Source organism: Empidonax traillii, unplaced genomic scaffold (assembly GCF_003031625.1).
Source record: "Empidonax traillii isolate 1590-97213 ecotype Southwest subspecies unplaced genomic scaffold, ASM303162v1 scaffold32:size1966603, whole genome shotgun sequence".
NCBI classification, from domain to species: Eukaryota; Metazoa; Chordata; class Aves; order Passeriformes; family Tyrannidae; genus Empidonax; species Empidonax traillii.
The window spans coordinates 548488-568235 of record NW_020955225.1 but is presented as its reverse complement, the minus strand read 5'-3'; the positions used below and the strand labels follow the sequence as shown (position 1 = coordinate 568235).

At 39.0% G+C, this 19748-nt stretch overlaps 1 protein-coding gene across 4 annotated transcripts in view; it reads right to left on the bottom strand.

Moving 5' to 3' along the window:
* The window catches only part of DACH2 (dachshund family transcription factor 2), a 244306-nt gene that overhangs the window by 49357 nt on the left and 175201 nt on the right, over positions 1-19748 (bottom strand). For all 4 annotated transcript variants that reach the window (XM_027911464.1, XM_027911465.1, XM_027911467.1 and 1 more), the window contains exons 4-5: positions 11465-11620; positions 8539-8711 (exon numbers count right to left, since the gene is read on the bottom strand). In XM_027911464.1, the coding sequence (XP_027767265.1) occupies positions 8539-8711; positions 11465-11620 (329 nt within the window). The remainder of the gene's footprint in view (positions 1-8538; positions 8712-11464; positions 11621-19748) is intronic.

Genomic DNA, 19748 nt, shown 5'->3' with positions numbered 1-19748 from the left:
TATTGTCTTAAGGCAAGAGACTGTAAGAGCACTTGAGATCCCTTCCAACACAGTGTTTCCACACGCATACTTTTCCTGAATTAGTTAAAAATTCCAGTACCCTTCATTCCTAGTCCTAGGACCAACAAAAAATGAGAACCTTCTGGAAGGGACAGATCATGGCCTGAGATACTTTAGGTATTTTTACCTTAGAATCCCTTTTGTGTTTTAAAATCTCTGTTACAAGTCCTTGAAGGGGCAGTTCCAAGGGAGAGACATGAACGAGGAGATGGTTGAATTTACAGAACTCCAGAAACTGACTGGAGTTGTCCCCATCCCTGGCAATCAACTGCTCCTTGTGGAAACTCAGAACTGAAATATTACTTTCCTTTTTATAAAAAAGGGAGATTTTCTTGCCCCCACCTCATTAAAAACCACAATTTCAGTGTCATCTGGGAAAGTTGTCTCAAAAGAACTTGGCCATTTTTCCTCCTTTCTAACCTAATCTAGAGATGTTTCATTAGGAAAGTGCAATCTGGCAGCTTGGTGGTGATTTACTGTGGGCTTTTGAAAACAAACTCAGCAGCATCTGAACTTTTTATGCAGTTTGCTAGACAGTATCCTAAATCAATAACGTAGCTTTGGGAAGAGAATGGTGGTTTCTAATAGTTTTTCCATCAGAAATATCTGATAAAAAAGCTGCTGTGGGGAACCTATTGGGGCAATTCATTAAATACACCGGCAGCAAGATCAACAAGAATATTCTGTTGCCCATTAAAATCACCTCTTTAGGCCACACTCACCTTTGTGTTTACAGAGAGATTTTACAGAGACACAAAGGGAAGGTGAGATTGGGAGCATGGGAGGGCATTTCCCTACTCCAGCCACACCAGCTGAGCACTGGCTGTGGGTTTAAAAGGATAGTTATTGTACCTTAAATAACAAGTGAGCCTCAAAACCACATAACAGATGTGTATCTACTACATAGCTGTTAATCCTCAATGGATCAGTTCCACTCATTATCTGTTATTTAATGAACATACAATAACTAATAAATCTATAAGGGAGACTTTTAATTGCAGCATTTTTGTACGCTAATATTTAACAGATATGAGTCTATTATGTAGAGTCATAAGTTTTTAAAATTTTGGAAACTTAACAGGTTTATACAAACAAGTTCACAAATTATGGTGATCTTAAAAGTCACCTGTTGCTTTCTTCATCTCAGCTTCCCAAAGAGAGGGTTTAGAGGCTGTTGAGATGAACAGAAGAGTAAAAGAGAAACAGGACTTTCTCTGTGGCTGCTGATTAAATTGCTTTTAAAAGTCACATTCTTACCCCAAGAACTGCTGCCCTAAACCGTGATGAATCCTATACACGCAATCCTGAGCATATAAATCCAATATGTCTTTTAGCTTCATGTAAATAATAGCTTCCAAATAGGTTCCTGCTAACAGGCTACTGTAATTTCATTTGCCTGGATTTCAGTTTAACAGTCCTCTTTGGCACTATTTCCTCTCCTTTTACCACAAAGAGCACTCAATTTCCAATTAAGATATCATTTTGAAATGATTAATTTTACAGAAGAGTGCATAGTTTAAGTAAATTTCATTGTCTATTGCAACCATGAAAATGAATGGCCAAGGAGAGGACATGCCAACTGTTCTGCAAAAAAACCCCATGAACAAATATGACTATGAATTAACACTTAGATATCACACAAACAGCCATATATGTCATCTTAAATGGGAGTTATTTGAGTAATTCAAAAGCTGATGATTTGTAAAAGCAAAGTATTTGAGCTCCTCCTGGTAACTGCATTTCCCATTGTCTCTCGCTATAAAACAAGCTCTGCTTCCAGTAATTTGCCTTCAAACTCAGGGTCTTGGTTTGAAATGTTCACGCAGAAATAAAAGCATCAAATAGTAATATCATTCTTAATCACACAGTGAACCCCTTTCTAGGAGAACTGGTTGATTATGTCATCTCATGTTTTACCAGTTACACAAATGTGCACACACAGGGAAGGCACAGTTTCCCTACAAGCAACAAAGGAGCTGAAATTCTCTCTCTGTCATATGTACTACACATGAGGGTGAACCATCATCCTGTGAGACTGCATGTGGATCAAGAAATCATCCATTTCTAAACTTTTTTGTAGAAATGTGGTGCTGAATTCCCCCTACCATAATGAATAACACCATGAACAGACTCTTCTTTTGCTGGTAAACAGCTCCATTTTTCAGTCCTGTAATCAGTATGCATCTATTTAGCTACTTAACAGCAATGTGCTCTGGTTCATTAGGTAGCTACTGTTGTGTCTCAGCCTAGTTAAAATTTCACAGCAAGTTAATCTATTTTATTACAAATGAGAACACAAGTGATAATGTCCTCACCATTTTCCAAATACAGGGTTAACAGTATTTGTAACAAATCAGTGAGGGCATTTAAATAGGAAAGTTGCAAATTTAAAATCTCAACTTTTTTTTTTTTTTATACATTGATGACTTCATTGTATTTGTCATCTATGTATTTTACAACCTCTCTACTTTTCATATATTTTATTATTTTTCCTCTTGAAAATGGCTCCATTCTCCCCAGGCTGGTTCCACATCAGCTGAACTCACAGTAAAAGAGAAGCATTCCTAAATAGCGTAATATTTTCTCCATTTGTATTTTTTCCTATTCATGAACTTGCAAGATTCATATTCCAGGTTATAATTTAATGAATTATACATAAAAAATGTACAGATTTTGAGAATTTTATGAAAAATGAAAACATTTCTCAAGATCTCACCTATTTATCTACCTATAGTACCTACTTTATCTTATCTTTTTCCTTTCCTTTACAGAGCTGTAACATAAATTCTGTAAAAGGACTTTTGCAGTATTTAATCCTCTTGAAGGGTAATATATTTGTCTCACTAAAGATCAGTGTCTTGCTCTGCCTCAGAAAATGTAGCTACAAAGCTTGACATTGTTAATTTTAGTTGTGATTTAGGTTAACGGCTCTGAAGTCATCAAGTCACCCAATTTCCAGATACATCCTTGATTTCACCTCAATATCCCCTTTTCTATCCCCTGTGAGATGGTGTTCCACACAAATAATATGAAACACTACATAACAGTTGCATCCACACTAGTTTTATTTGAAATATATATGAACAGCCTACCTATTTTTGACATAATCATCTTGACCTTAATTCCTTACCTCTGATTTTTTTATAGTATTGATCTTTATTTCATGTCAAGAATTTAGAGAAATGATGCTGCTGAATTTTCCTTTATTTTTCTTTATTCTTAGTTCTAATGTAGCTGTAATTACTCTTCCAAATGTTAATCTATTAATGAGTTCCTAGAGGATTTAATGGCATTTCACTGCGGACAAGCAGATTTGGGAAGTCTGACTGAATCCTGGATATTTTATTCAGACATTTATCTTGATATTTCATATTTAATTGAGGTGCTGCTGCACTACTCTACAGGGCTCTGCAGTGGCAGGAGAGCTGGAATTCACCCTCACTAATAAAATGGAAAGGAAGGAAAAATGGGGATTCTACTGTTTTTAGGTCTACATTAGGGTTTTCAAGTATTGTGAAAAAGATTTTGAGTTGATGGCCATGTTGGATAAATAGGAGTTCAGGGGCTGAACTCTACCAAATTCATTGCCAAATCACCATTCATATTCTCAAAGTGGACAGCACAGTTACAAACAAATTCTAGAAACCAGGAGGTTTGTCTGGAAGTGCCTGGGAAGCAGGAGCAGCAGACAAGTTAACACAATTCACAATTTCAGTCAGCAAAGAACTGAATTGCTAACACTTATTTTTTAAATTAATACTTACACAGATTTACTTCCAATTGACCTTAGTTGATACTATTTGCATTCTAATAACAAGTACATTTTTAACAGTGTTCGAAAGTTTACTCATGCATTATGGAGAAAAGCAACACATAACTGGAATTCAGGCTTTTCCAAGAAAAAGAATAATCCTGACACAGTGAACACAAGCTGTGCCACATCCAAACTGATGCTGGGCAGAGTGGCCAACAAGAAATAGGATGGTCAGTCACTGTTTCTGGGCTAGAGAGGAGTGGTTTGGTTTGTATTTTCAATCATTTCAGCCTGGAAATGAGCACACGCAAACTAAGGGTGACTTGTTGGTCTTCTGAGCTACTTATAGTACCTCTGATTGCTGCAGGAACTGGAGATGAACAAGGTAAACAGCTGGTCTAAAAACTAAGATAGGATCTGTGTGTCTGAAAGCCAGCTGGATCCCATTCATCTTTTGCAGTGTATCGGGAAGTCATTCGCCTAAAATATGTACTTTGTCATTTAAAATGCGAGTTTTTTGCGCAGTGTACATAGAGTTGTTTCAGTTGTAGTCAACTGGCAATTATTTTCCCACCGAATTTAAGAAATCGTAAAAACTCTCCTACGTTTACTGATTTTAATACCAGATGTTCACTCGCTAATCCCATTACCTTGTGACTACTTCCTATCAATCCATTAATTGCCAGCTGCTCAGCCAAACAGGGAACTGCAGCTAATCAGATGGTGTTGGGAAACAGCCAAAGAGGAGCTGCCTTCTTCCCCATTTCTTAAATTAGCAGTCACTGGGACAACCTTCAGTCGGGTATTAAGATCTTACCTTTACATTTTACTTTGAACCTGAAAGCACAACAGTGAGTAAAACTGGAAAGGGCCCCCACTGGGAACTTTGTGCTTCTGCTCCTTCTGTGAATCCTTTCACCCAGTGCTGCTGTGGAATGGAGGAAAGGCACTCCCAGGACTAATGATGATAATGCTGTATCTCATCTACCTCAGAGCTTATATTAGTTATTAAGGACAAACGCAAATGACAAAGCCAATACTAAAAAGATCTGAGCCAGAACTAAGAGCTAATATGTGCTTGGCCTAACAATTTCCCCTTGCAAGCTCTGCAAAAAAAAGAGATGTTTCTTACTGTTGCTTTTTTTCCACTTGGAAGTTTAAACTAAGTATTCAGTGCTTAAAACCTATCAGTGAGGTGTGTGGGTGGTAAGGAGCCAGGTATTCTTGGCACTGCAGGGAGAAGGATATGCCTCCCTCCAAAGGAGGAGATGAGAAGGGCACTTAATACAATTTGAAGGGATCTGAACGTCTCCCAACAGAGCAGTTTCCCTGAATCAGTGAATAAAAGGATACAAAACCTGCACGCTCCCTTCTCCATCACCTCAATAGAGCCACAAAAATTAACCTTATAAGAAGCAAACAAACTCCTCTGTCTCACTCTAACACATTCCAGTCCCATTTCAGCAATAAGCTGCCAGCAATGAACACGTGCCGTGAAAAAGGGCAGAATAAATCTAATAATGAGAAAAATAACGTACATTATATCGAAGTTTAATTTTATAAATGCTGTAATATTCTGAAAACAATCCATAATGGATTGAATGCACAGAGAGATGTGAAATTAAAGATGTTACAAATTCTGTAATGGGAAGTGTTTCTATTCTGAGAAGAATTGTTTCAGAGTATTCCGAGATGGCCACATTTTTCTGGCTGTCAGGTAAATGTTATGAATGTGAGTTGTACAGCACACAGAAAATAGCACCTCTCAGCAATAATTACACAGCCCATCTGTATTCTCTTTAGGGAATTTAAAATCATGTCATATACATCCTTTACAAATGCCTAAACAATCCCACAAAATCAGGAGAAAAACAGAACTCAAAGAGAAAGAGACTCAAAAATCTCTGCTGCTTGTCTAGATCCCACTCTACTATTATTGCTTTGTTCTATCAGACTTGTTTCTAACGTACACCGGGGTCAAATTCTGAAAGAATTCTTAAATTTAAAAAAAAATACTTCATTTTGTGGAGGTTTTTTTGAAACAAAGCATCTCAATTGCATTTATCTTATTTTTTTCCTCTGGGTTTTCCAGCTGCATTCAACAAAACTGCCATTTACTCCTAACTGGGACCTGGATAAGAGCAGAAAGAGTAAGAGAGAAGTAGGAATACCAAGCATGAGGGGATGACAGGAGAAGAAAAATGGACAGCAGGAAATCAATTTTCAGAACTACTCCTACTCGGGAGCAGCACATCCCTCAGCAGCTCCAAAGAGGCTGCTGGCCAGAAGGGAAGGGAGAGAGTCCAAGGAGAGCTGGAGGAGGGTGAGATGTGAGCAAGAGGAGCAGGGAATGCCCAAAATATGTGGGGTCAATGGAACAAAAAGCAAAGAAAGATTTTGGAAAGAAGAGTAAGAGTCTCAAATCCCTGGGCTAAAATTTTGCCTCATTACTCTGAGTATTCTTTTTGTATCTAACACAAAAGGGAGCAGCTTAAAGGCCCTTGGGTTGGGTTTGGTACCCTCAATTTCAAGCCCAGTCTGGCCAGAGTCATCTCCCACCAGCGTGAATCCAAGGACAGCTGGGAAAGTGGCCCTTCTGTCAAGGCTCCTCTGAACTTTGCTTCTGAAACTTGAAAATATTGTTATTCTGAGTTTCAGGAACAAAATTACTGGATGACAGTAAACTGCTACATTTATTCATAGAAGCACAGAATGGTTTGGCTTGGAAAGGACCTTAAAGATCACCGAGTTCCAACCCCCTGCCATGGGCAGCGATGCCACTCACTACATCAGGTGGCTCAGAGCCCCATCCAACCTTCTCTTGAACACCCAACACTCTCCTGAGCCTAAACCATGACTTAAGCACAGTTCAGCAAAGTTCCAGCCCAGACTGGTCCCCATTTGACACCTGAGCCAGTAAATGGATTGCAGAGTGCATCCAGCTGAACAACAGCTCTGGAAAAACCAGAACTAAGGGAACAGCAGGCACAAGAGGCAGAGGAGAGAGGGTGGGGATGTCAGTGTTACTGTGAGATTTTGATTTTGCCATATGAGACTCTCAATTCCACAGATTTTTCTGAGTCAAGTTTCAAACAAAGCAAAATCCTTCTGATGCACAGCAAATCCCTGAAAGACTGGATTTATCACAGAGACACTGCCAGCGCTGCAGCCACAGTGCTGCTGGTGGGTGCTGCTGTAATCACATCACATCATGTAATAGATGGCTAAGAAGGTTTTGTGAGCCTGGCCGTTGTGCCTCCCTAATTTATAGTGTTCCTGTCAGGAAGAAATCAAGTTTCATAGTTATGACATTTCTTTCTGGAGCACTAAATGTTAACTTTGCTGATCATGCATATCCTGGTAGAACAGCTTATTTCTAAATGGCAAACGTGATATAAAAAGCATAATGACTTCATTCAAAACCTTTATAAAGCAGCTGATTCTCACACCTATAGAAAACAGGCCAAGTGGTATTTTAGTCATCAGAGTGTGGAAACAGATACACACTCAATATATCCAATTCTTTTCTCCCATTTTAAGTAACAACACGATACTGGGACTGAAAACTAGTCATTTTTTGTACTTATTAAATGCACTTACATAACATCCTGTAATAAAAGTAGTATCACTGACAGCAGCGGCAGCAATGGTTTTCTTTTACATGTTTCATTTTGTACAAGGATCTCATGTTAACTGACGTCATTCAGCGTTGGATGATTGCACGTAAGGGAAGGACAAAAGGAGCCTCACACTCCGTAATAAAATTCACCTACAGATTCAGCACTCAGAATAAACAAGAAAAAGATGCAGCATCACTTGACAGGTGAGAGTAACACAGCAACGGATCCACACTCCACCTCTGGCACGTCACCTACTGGTGTATTTTCCTCTACGACATGGAGAGGAAATAATTCCCACCAGAGTGCTGGCCAAACCTACTGTTGCTGTGGAGATATTGTGTATCCTCTAGTGCAGGTGTTGGGCAAAAATAGCTGTAAATGAGAAACTCACATCAGCAAGGGCCTGCAAAATACCACCCTGACACCAAACTGCTTGCAAAACCTGTAGTTAAAATTCCAAAGAACTGGCATTGTTTACAAATACAGATTTAATCTTCATTGTGACATAGTGATAGCACTTAAAATGTAATCAAAGCTTCTGAAGTCTACTTGCTGCTACAAATATTCTACTGCTGCATTTCAGTTTTGGTTTTCTCATGAGGTCTCTGAACAGGTAAAGACAAGGTTACAGAGTGAAATGAATAGAACCTCCACTAATTTCTAACAATTTAGTGACCTGCAGTAAATAATGGACAGCTGACCATCAGAGATAGCATGTCTTCCCTCTCCAGTGAACAACTCTGCAGACACACAGATGATAAGGAGAGGTTTAACATTAACTTTGATTTTAAACAACATTTCAGAATAGTTTTTGAGCTTTCACAGATGCAGCACAGATCCTCCTCTCGCCTCCAGAGAGTGTTAGTATCCATTTTTAATTACATTACAGATTTACTGATAGATCAGAGCAGCTGAACTTCTTGGCTGCCGTGGTGGGCATTTCCTCAGCCTGAGGCACTCCCAGGAGCAGCACACCAGGTGAGCTGGAGGCAGCATAAACTCACTGCCTCTTCATTATAATCCATGAGAAAATCACCGTAAACACTTTTGTAAGCCACAAAGAGCTGATTTTTTTTTTTTTTTTTTTTAGTAAGTCTGACTTACCTTTATGACAGAGGCCCCTGCCCTGGAGAGGGGGCTGTGCATCTGTGCAGCTGCTGCCATGTTGGCGATGGTGTTGAGGTGGTTCATCTGGTTCATGGCCATGGCCACGGAGGCGGGGGGGAGGCTGACGGGGAGCAGGGGGTGCGGCATCATCATGAAGGGCAGGTCTATCCCTGGAAAACACCACGGGCAGGTCTGGTGTCAGTCACTCCTGTCACACCCCACCACCCCCATTTCCGCAGCCCACGTTCCGCCGGAACGCTGACTGGTCAAACCCAGCGTCATTTTGCGTTTGTGATTTTGGTGTTTAGCAGGGAATGGTTGTCTTTGCATTCCAGGAAAGGCTGGTTTGTATTGGGGAAAGAAAGGAAGTTTGTACTGGGGAAGTCATATTTAAATAAATATGTAACAGTGCACAAGTTAAGTGAACTCTTTGTTAAGTGAAATAAAGACAAAACCCCCACAAAAAACATGTTTTCCAATACATCAGATGAGTATTTATTAATAATTTTATCTGATCAGACACTCCTACCAAGTCCTCTATTATCAGTTCACACATGGCAATCTGAGACCAGATTGTTATATTAGGCCTATTATTGAATCCAGGAAGGTATGGGTTGGACTACAGACACTACTGAACTATTGTGCAGAAGGTCTGTGATCTGGAACATGTAATGAAAGGTTAAATTTGTTGCCAGAGGTTTTAATTTTCAAGATGTCACTTTAAATTGTCTTCTGCTATGGTTATAAACCAATTTAAGAAGGTATGAAATTCATTTGGACGAACTTGGAGATCTTGACATTGCCAAAAAGGTGAAGTTACTGCTAGCAAGAATTGGATTCTCATACTTCATTAATATCCATTTCATCACGTGTATTACTTCTTGTATTTAGTAATGACAGCAATGGAAAGTAAGACCAAGACACCAATTCACTGAAAAAAAATTGCTTCAGGTTATTGTGCATTCAAGAGTTCTTTAGAGGGACTACTTTAACATAGCTCCTTTTGGGCATCCAAAATTATTTTTTCAGCATAAAAATAGGGCTTATTTTGCTGGACAAAACATCCTATCATATTTCTAAATGAAGTTTAGATTAGAAATTCTCATTTAAAAATTCAGGGATGAGTATTAAATAACACAAACATATAGCTAATTATAACCATATACTATTCACACTAATCGCTGCTAAAAGGATCGTAACTTTTGGCTCTATCATAACTATTTGAAATGGGAAATCCAATCCCCATTTTGGTGTATGACAGAACCAACAATAAAAATCACCACTGACTGACACAGCTTATGTTATTCCTATCTAATTTGGCTACAGTGGTATAAAAACACCACAGTGCCCACCAGGAAAGGCAGAACTGCAACATTCTGAGCTCCCACACTATTTCTGTTTAACGTGAGCATATCATGATCAACAACTGTGATGTCTAATGATTCACTATATATTTTATATGATGATCCAGGCCAATATTAATTATGATAGGCAATAAGCAAAGCCCACATCCATCTCCCTTCCCTTCAAACCACACTGACAGTGTCTGCATCCATAAGCCTTTGTTCCCCTGCAGATCTCCCTTAACAGCCCAATAATCTTCCCTCATCCTCTATAGAGTTCCAAAACTCCCAGACACCATCTGGCCACATTGAGTTGTATGTCTACTTAAAGTCCAATTGACATGCAAACTAAATGCAAACTACAAACAGAATTTAACAGCACATCACCAGTTTTAAGACACAATCCGTCAAACATTTCAGAGGACTATGAGGAAAATACATCCTGCACTTGCAAATCATTGGGCATAATGTCTGACATTCAATAAAGCCTTTAATAGCCTATAGACAACAGCCTACTACAAAATACCTACTGGAAAACACCCTTAGGAGCAAAGAACAAAGTATGCCTGTATGTAAAACAAATACAGGTATTGAATTATGCAAGAATGTAAAATGAAAGGATAAACTACAGTGAATTTGAGTCCTATGACCCGGTGATTTTTAGCTACTGACTCTTAACCCAAAATGCTCGGGCCCACCAATGCACAAAGCAGGCCCTTCTTACAGGAGTCATTTCAATAACTCTGATTTGTTCATGTCTGGGGCCCGACAGAGGCAGCAAGGAACTAACTGCTCCTAAAGTTGTGTAAGGAGTCAAAAATCTCACTAATCCACTAAAACTAACATCAAAAATCAACTTTGATAACTGTGAGGACGAAAAGCTTAAACAAGTAACAAGAGTTCGGAAATAATGAGCTTTTCATTCTTCATCCATCATCAACAGTCAGAATTAACTTTATTGCTCCATAACTTTTAAAATATTGATCCTGAACATCTTTCTTGGAATATATTTCCCTTTCTTTTCTTCTCTCTTTGGGTACAAAGAAAGGGAACTGCTGACTTCCCACCTGCTTCCTTCCTAAGGGAAAGAAAAGAGATGCCTTTATAGAGAGCTCTAAGTTTCAAATTCAAACTGTGTCATTTCATTCCAGTTGTTTTGGGTGGCTGAGTGGCAGGTGGCAAGGCAAAACAAGGCAGAGGGATTGCTCCTGCTCACTTTTCACTGGCCATTTTGCATTTATTCCTTGCTCTCATATTTGTTTTTTTTGCTCAACATTTTCATCTGGAAGGGAATTTTCTCACACAGCTAAAGTTATAAGCAACTTTATGATTATTTTTCCCTTCAGTCTAGGCCACAGAAATGTCAATTAAACAGTCCCAAACCCAGCAGTGAGTGACCATTCCAAGAGGGTGGCTTGGACATGAGGCACAAGTGCAGCAGATGGTGGGAGGACTGACCCTCCTGTTGCTCCAGTGTCTCCCATCACTTCCCCATCTCCACCAGGCTGGGAAGGAAGGCAAGCCCAGCCCCCAGCAGGGTTCCAGGTACTCTCTTTTCCCAGTAAGAGCCCAGTACATACTGTTGGTGAGCAGGTGGTTCTGCTGGAGAGGACTGAGCGGGTGTGCACTTCCAAGGCTCGACTGCCCTGACAGTGTGGGATGGCCAATGCTGTGCTGGGATCCCGTCGTAATGGGAGACTGGAGCTTCTCCTTATCCCAGGAGGATTCACTCCCACCTGTAAAACAGGGTAAACCAAACCATGAATGGCATACACTGTTGTTTAGGGACACTCTTCTGGGTTAGCAATGGGCCAATACTTTTTACCACGGCACAGGCACAGCATCTGAAACCTACACCTGAATCTTCCGAAAATAAATTAATAAATATGCATCAGTCAAAAAAGAGGACTGGAAACTTTGAGCAACACCTACCTTCATAACACTAGCTTCTGGGAAGAGGGAAAGCTAAATGCTTAAGGATAAAAACATGCAAGCAAACATCAGTCATGATTAAGGAAACAGAAATGGAACATCTGAGACACTAAATCATGATCTCCTGCTATCACAGGACATGAGGCCACCCAGATTCTGCCATGTCAACCCTTGGGCTTCTCAGGTCTCTCACCACTGTCAGTCTTACTAGTCCATTCTCTCCCTCCAGTTCTCACCAGCATTCCAGCTGAAACTCACCCCTGAAGAGCTCACAACTTAATCCCTTCTACTGTTTTACCTCTGAGCTTCAAAAGCTTCCCCTCCACTGCTGGGTTTGGACATCATCAATATTCAGGAATTTAAATTCAGGAGTCCAGTATTTATTATGCATAGCAATTACTGTCTAAACCAAAAGCAGTCCAGAAAACTAAGCACTTGTGGTCTAGAATCTCTGTTTGGTCTTCCAAAGAAGCAATTTTACAGATTGTAGCTTTTTTCAATATTACATTTCCACACTTGAATAACAAATTCCTTTTACACAGCTGTTAACTAGACCATGTTAGTGAATTCTAAAATACATCTGGTCCCTGACACAAACCACCGAAAAAAAGTTAGATTGAACATTTCTAAAGGAAAAAAAGGAATTATAAGTCCACTCCCTTGCTGAGTACCCCCCACATTCTCAATTAAATTACAGATTGTTGCAAAAACATGTAACTGCTGTATTGACTGTGCTACTTTCATATTCAATTAAAATGTGGGGGTTTTTTGCTTGCTGCCTCTATCTGCTGCACCCCAGTAATTTATTTACTCATTCTAATTGAGATTCTTGCTCATGACTTCAAAACAGAGAAATTCCATTCTTTTATGACAACACTTGGCTAATAAGCATGATTAATACTGCTAAATGCAAAAGTTTGAAAGATCAATGATTGAGAAAAAAGGAAAACACTCCATCATTTTAGCACAATGTCCAAGTATGAATTACCTTCCTATAAAAGAGCTGTAATTTGCAAAATGGTAATACATTGACAAAGAAAGACACACTAAATTATGCCAGGTGATGTAACATGGCCTAGTGCAGCAATTAAAAGAACTACTACAGTTAAGGCTGTGTCAGCATCTTTGCTATTTAATATACTGTATATCAGCTCCTTCAAATAACATTTCACTGCTACTTAGTATAGAAGCTGTTCGTTTTGATTATTGTTAAACATGGATGGTATTATTTGGTAAAGTATTTCTCAAGTTAAATGTATAATTTATAAAGGAGTTTCTGTGGCAATGTTGAGCCTTTGATTTTACCAAGCGAATTCCGTTTTTCTCGATGTGCTTTTCCAGAAAATTTATCATTTACACTTTCCTCTTCCTCAAAAAATATGACATGTACCTCAGCATGAATTTTTTGTACCTGTAACTTCATGTATCAGGGCAATGGCAAAAAAACTGGGCCCAAGAGTTTATCAGAAATTTCTGAATGAAAACTAAAACCAAAAAATGAAAACTAAAACCTGCACTCTTCATCTAAAAGTCTCCTTCACCTCTCAGTTCTGCTCCAGACTTCCAACCCCAGCACAGACAGTCTAAACTCAGCTCATTTACTTATTTTTGGAAGTTTCTCTTGTCTTTCAGAGCCTCGTGCCCCTACCCTGGGCTGTGTCAGAGCCCCGTCAGCTTTCTCAGCCCAGCTCTACAACCGCTGCACGTTCCGTAGGAAAACACCACCATTCCTGTTTTACAGATGGAGAACTGCACTGGGAAGAACAGTGACCTGCCTAAGGAAACACAGGAAACCTGCAATGGAACGGGAAACTGAATTTAAATCAGTGCAGTCCAAATCACTGGAACCAGTTTTACTTACAGATGGAGACAATAATAACTTTTTTCCCCTGCAAATTCCACTTGTAAATCTGCTCCACTGTTCAGTGCCAGCAACAGAAGAATAAATTGCAATACACTTATCTCTCCAGACCACTCCTGTATTCTTATGTTCCCTATCACTTCTCCTTAGAGAAAGAAAAAAATACAGCTGAGTGTACGAGGTAGAATAAAAGTGGATGTTAAATGAAATGTATCCTGTAGCCTGCAGCATCCCACAGATAACAGCTTCATCTGGACTGCAGCTACTGTGGAGAAGCAAGTCTCTTGAAAAGAAAATAATAATTAGAACTTCTTCTTACCTAGAACTGCTCAGCTGTGAAGTGTTTATAAGGGCAGTGATTGGCTCCAAGGGCAAAGGAGAGATGCAGAATTACAAAGCCAGTTCCCCCTTTCCTGGACCACCAGTGGGAAAACTAAATTGGAAGAGAAGTCAGGGCTCACAGGTCCTAATCCTGTGCCCTGTATCACAGACACCTCCAGTTCATCCCACCTGCAGTCCCTTTGCACAGGTAAAGAATAACTATTTTACAAAAAAATTTGCATTCTTCCCTTCAGGATCAATTCCCATATAGTAAGATTATATATAAATTATTAGCAAGGCAGAACTAGATTCACAGCATAAACCAAATATGTGAAATCCAAACCTGTGGTGATATACTCAGCCCTTTAACTGTCATGCAATGTTAAAAAAAGTATTTATTTTTGAGCGTACAATTTTCTTACTTAGTAACACAGTTGTCAGCATGTTAGATCAGCAAATACATATCTGACATATATCCTTATCAATGCATATTTTCAACTTCTTTGTTACCATAACAATTAGAAGTGAATACACCCATAAAAAGTAATTCCTTAATACTTCATATTCAGGTTTAACCACATTTTTTTTAGGAGATTTCTGTTGGTTGCCATTCTTTGTCCAAATAGGTGCCATCCATAAGGCAAAGATGTCACATTTTAATTCTCCATCCTGTCTTTGGTATGATGAGTTTACAGGAGAAACTAAAAATGAAACTTTGGGATATGAATCACACCATACACCTCGGAAAAGTAATTTCTTTTTTTTTTGACTCATCATATTCAAAAGGTTTGGTCTTTGGAGAAATTTACATTAGGGAAAAATAATTTCTTTGTCCATACTAAGCCAGTGAAGGCTCTCATTCTTTTTAATAGAGCAGATAAGGAGTCTAAAATTAAACAATGATCCAGACCCCTGCATATAGAGAGATGGATTTCAAGTAAGGTATATATGAAACAATAGGGGGAAAATTATATGAAAGAAGAAAGCAAACATACAACACTAAGGAAAACGACACAACAGGAAGCAGCATTGGGACTTAACTCTCTTATATGAAGGGAAATATAGCTTTTTATTTATTTTACATGAGACAGAATGTTTCATTTTAAAATATTAGTAACTTGATTCATAAGTGTCATAGGAATATTATCAGAGCACTCAGAAGTCTGTTGATTTGTCAAAGTGCCAATACATCATTTATACACGTTACCAAAAGCTTTACATTTAACTCTCCTACCCACTCCCCACACGACCTTCCCTCCAACAGATAAAACTAAAGGACAAAAAGGTAATTTTTCCTTATCTTGTTTGCATTCTAGTCGATCTTGTCCCAGAACAGACTGTACTCAGCATTAAAAACGGGCAAGAGAGACAAGAACTTCCATCTTCCAGAGCTCCTGGAGCTTGTCAGGTTCAAGCAGAGATCGTGGTTTCCTTAACAGAGCCAGGATGAAGTGGGAAGAAATGTCTGGCCTGCTTCAACCACCCAGCTCAGACCACGCAGCAAATGTGGGATGCACAGCTCTGCTTTCAGATTTCCAGCTAAATGCACAATATGGATTAAAAAAAAGGGCTGATTGTCTGCACTGTACATGGAAATGTGTGTGTTTTAGAGGGCACACATAAAGATGGACTCTACATGGATTTGCTGAGAGTTTTTTATGATATACTTACTATACTTAATAATTAAAAGTCTGATATTTACCAGTCTTAACAGGTTATTTTTCAGTGCATGAATTACACACATGTCCAACTAAGCAAAAGCAGAACTGATGCAACAACCCCGGTCAATCCTCCAGTAAACATTCCCTCAATGCCACTGTACAGCCCAGGAGCCAAATTCTGCCTAATTGGCAAATTCAGGTGAGTTCAGGAGTTAAATTACAGGTATCGTGAACAGACAGGGAAGATCAGCCCAAGCAATCCATGCACGTGCTGTGGGTGACACACCTGCACTCACAGACCCACTGCACTGATTCACAGTCATGTCCATGTCTACAAACAAAGTGCCTCTGTTTAAGTTTCATTTTGTTTAGTTGAAGGAAATGCAAGTGATAAGCTCAGCTCCAGTTTTCTGAAAATGCTGCTACTTGCCCATCTTTGGTTTTAGCAATTTTGTAAGATAACTCTTAAGGCTACAAGTCTTCCAGCAACAAACCTCCCTGTGCATTTCTGTTCTTCCAAACAAACCCCCAAAATCTTTCTTTCTTTCTTTCTTTTTTTTTTTTTTTTGGTGAAGATATATTTAATTAGTTTTTTGGTTTTAGGTATTGAAAGATCTCCAGAAAGTAATCCAAGTTCAATTCGGTGACAGTTTCTTTTCATTTGGTTTCAAATTCATTTTATCAGCCTTAAAACTGTCTGGTTGAGCTAAATGAAATCCCCTCTGTCAGAGGCACCTCCAAATTGCACAACCACGCTGTTTCAATCTATGTCTGTCATTTTATTTTTTTGTTGTGATTTATTTCTGAAAAATTGAACTCCAGTTGTGAAAAGCAATGCCATCTCCACCGGCCAATTTTATTCTAAAATTGTTTTTAAACACATTTTTCATCCTGTTGGGCATACTAAGCATAACATCAGCTACAAAGCAAAAAGTATTCAGTGCATTGCTATTTCAGCACTGCTAATTCCAAAGTGTTTTGCACCTCTGACTTCCTATATAAGTGTCCAGCATACAAAAGGCCTTTGGAATTTCTTGGCTTACCTAGAACCCCATTACTCCCAAAACAGCGCAGGTCTGTGTTTGCCAGCACTTTCAGCCCATGTGTTTTCAGGTGTCCCAGACTATTTGCTTTCACCAAAGTCCCAATCTCACCTCAATACTGGGCAAAACTTTGCAGAAGATCCTCTGCAAAAACATTTCGGGCTGCAACTTTCTGTCAGCTCCTTCCATGGACAAAATCAGGCAGAAAACAATTTTTGCCATATCTCATAAACTGAGCAAGGTCAGCAAGAGACCACCCAGGTCACATTCCTGGTCAGTTGTCACTTTCCTGTCAGAAAACCATAAAACTGTTCTGGGTCAGGATTATGACCCGTTTAACCCGAAATTCTGAGTCTCCTGTTGGCAGCAGATGATGTTGTTTACGGAGGCCACACAACCGTGGACGCTTTCTGTGGTCCCTTGTTACCCTCAAACTCTTTAAGAAGGGAATGAGATTTTTAATCAGCCCCCAAAACCATGACACCCATCTGAAAATCTACATGGCAGATCTGCAATGCTTTTAGAGCTTTTATCCATGGATTTGTTTAGCTGCGTGCATTTGGCTACATCAACTTCTGGACTGTGCCCTACAAGAGAGGCATGAGAGTGTGTAGGGTAAGATATTAAAACTCAAGAAATCCAGTGATGGCTTTACTGGGCTACTTCCAAAAACTTATCAAGTGGTTCAGCAGATGTAATTACTGCTTAGCCCTGCCAAAGCTTTGAAATGTGCCCATTAATTCAGCAATTCCCAATCTGTCCATCAGTCAGTCATACTTAAAAAATATGTCTGTCAGGACTTAGGTGAAGTAATCTGTTGATAATTACACAATAAGAAGGCATCAGAAATCTGAATATAATTTCTAAACTTTTTGAAAAGTCTTAATGACAGCAAAATCAAAGTTTATTTCACAGCAAACAGGACACTGAAGATAACTGGGAATATGTCAGAATATCTGATGCCAATTTAATTAAGAACAATTAATTCCAGGAAGATACTTTTTGAGAAGATAAAAGCAGAGACGAAATATTTATTTAGGAACCTAATCATCCCTCTTCAACCATCAACTGCTTCTTTTAAAATGAGCAGGGACAAAGAGACAAGAAGGTGATAAAGGCAACGTGTTCTGACTTTCCCACATGATGACTGATAAACACGGTGATAAAGCACAATACCAGAAAAGTCTATTCATTACCATTAATGTGCAAGAAAAATAAAGAAAATGCAATGTGATTTAAGGGATTGGTTTCCTAAACCACAAACTGCTCCAAGTATCTTCAGTTAAACTCAAAACACCAAACATATCCCAGTGGTTCAGCTGAATCAACTTATTCCACCACTGCACCCCACCAAAGTCACATTTAGCATTTCTGTTTACAGGAAGTTAGACACAAACTCTTATAAGAATTGTCATTAAAATGCACTGATATTCACAAGCACCTCCCAGAGTTACCTGTACCTATTCTCCTCTTTTCTTTTGCTGATTTAGTTGTGTATGAATATTAAATAAAACAAGTTACTTCTGGGCCAGGCTGGAGAAAAGCTCTGATAATTAATAAATGAAGCTTTTTCTGCCTTGTTACCTGAGAGTTAACCATGGGATAAGGGGTGGGGGGGACTTGCAATATTCATATCAATAGTTAAAGACGTTTATGGCTTCCTAAATGGAAATTAGCCATGGTATTTCAGGAATAATGGTTCCCAGAATGACTGCATCCAAACCGCTACAGTCCAACTACAGTGACAGCTTTCCAGAACACTCTCCAACAATTTAGGTACTAGGAAACGCCTGAAAGAGAAGTATTTTCACTGAATTTAACCACATATAACAGACTTTTTTTTTCCATTTGATTAAATAATGTCAATTTTTTGGATCCATGAGATCCTGTAGCCAGGAGTCCCCCAGCCTGCCTATGCACTGTATGAAAAAACACCTCCTGTTATTTGTAGCTGTGTTTTGGGGGGTTTAACTTGGCATTTGCTGCCTTCCTCTGATGTCTCTCAGTTCTTGTAGTGGATGAAACAGTAAGTTATAAAACCCTATTCTTCTATACAACGCGTAGTACAGTTACTGCTACCATTTTATTAACAAGTGTGTGACTTTATTGCTATTTATTTTTCTCTACAAAGATAAGAATGCTGTACTAGAACAAGGTATCTCTTATGGTTTAGAACCATCAACAAGAAAATTAACTGTTTCCTACTGCAGGACCACAGTCTGTCTTCAGAAACACGTGCATTTCACAGAGAGAAAGAAGGTCAAAATTCTGGTCTGTCATGTTTTTATTACTGTTGATGATGCACAAGCCAGAAATAAAACAGCTTAACTTTCAGATCTTGAACACAGTTTGTAGGGCTGCCTGCCAGAAAGGATAAACATACATCCTTCTAAACTCAACAACGGCAGCCAGCAAGCACAGAGCTGGGATTTGTACACCAGGGATGATCACACTGACACCTTCACTCACCACAACTAAGCATTCCCTGCCTTTTTGAAAAAAAATTCCTTAATATTTTCCCATATTTACCAGTTTACTGAAAGAACCACTGATGTACATGTGCAGTATATTTTTACCATGACTGTAGCTAGACAGATAATTTGGTTTGATTTTGAGAGGCTTTGAGAACATCCTGACATCCATGGCAGATAGGTAATGCTGTGGCACAAAATCAGGTTATTGGAGTTTCAACGATTCATCATTTACTGTTTCTTTGAAATAATTACAAAGAACAGTCCAAGTCACAGATTGCAGTCTTCTGAGTTAATTTCAAGTGACATAAATGGATTATGTAATCCTTTCAAAAACACCTAAAAAAGAGCTCCATATAACATAAAGCATGGCTTGAAAAAAATTAAATAAAGTCTGTGGCCTTTTACGTACACACCTGGAAAATCTTCCAAACCTCCAGCATCTGCACCAAACTCATTGGAGACTTTGCCAGGCAATGAGAGGTTGCCAAAGGGATGCTCAACAACCTTTTATGCTGCAGCTGAATGACTGTGAAAGCTCTGCAATGCCATTTACTTCCATAGTCCAAGTTTCC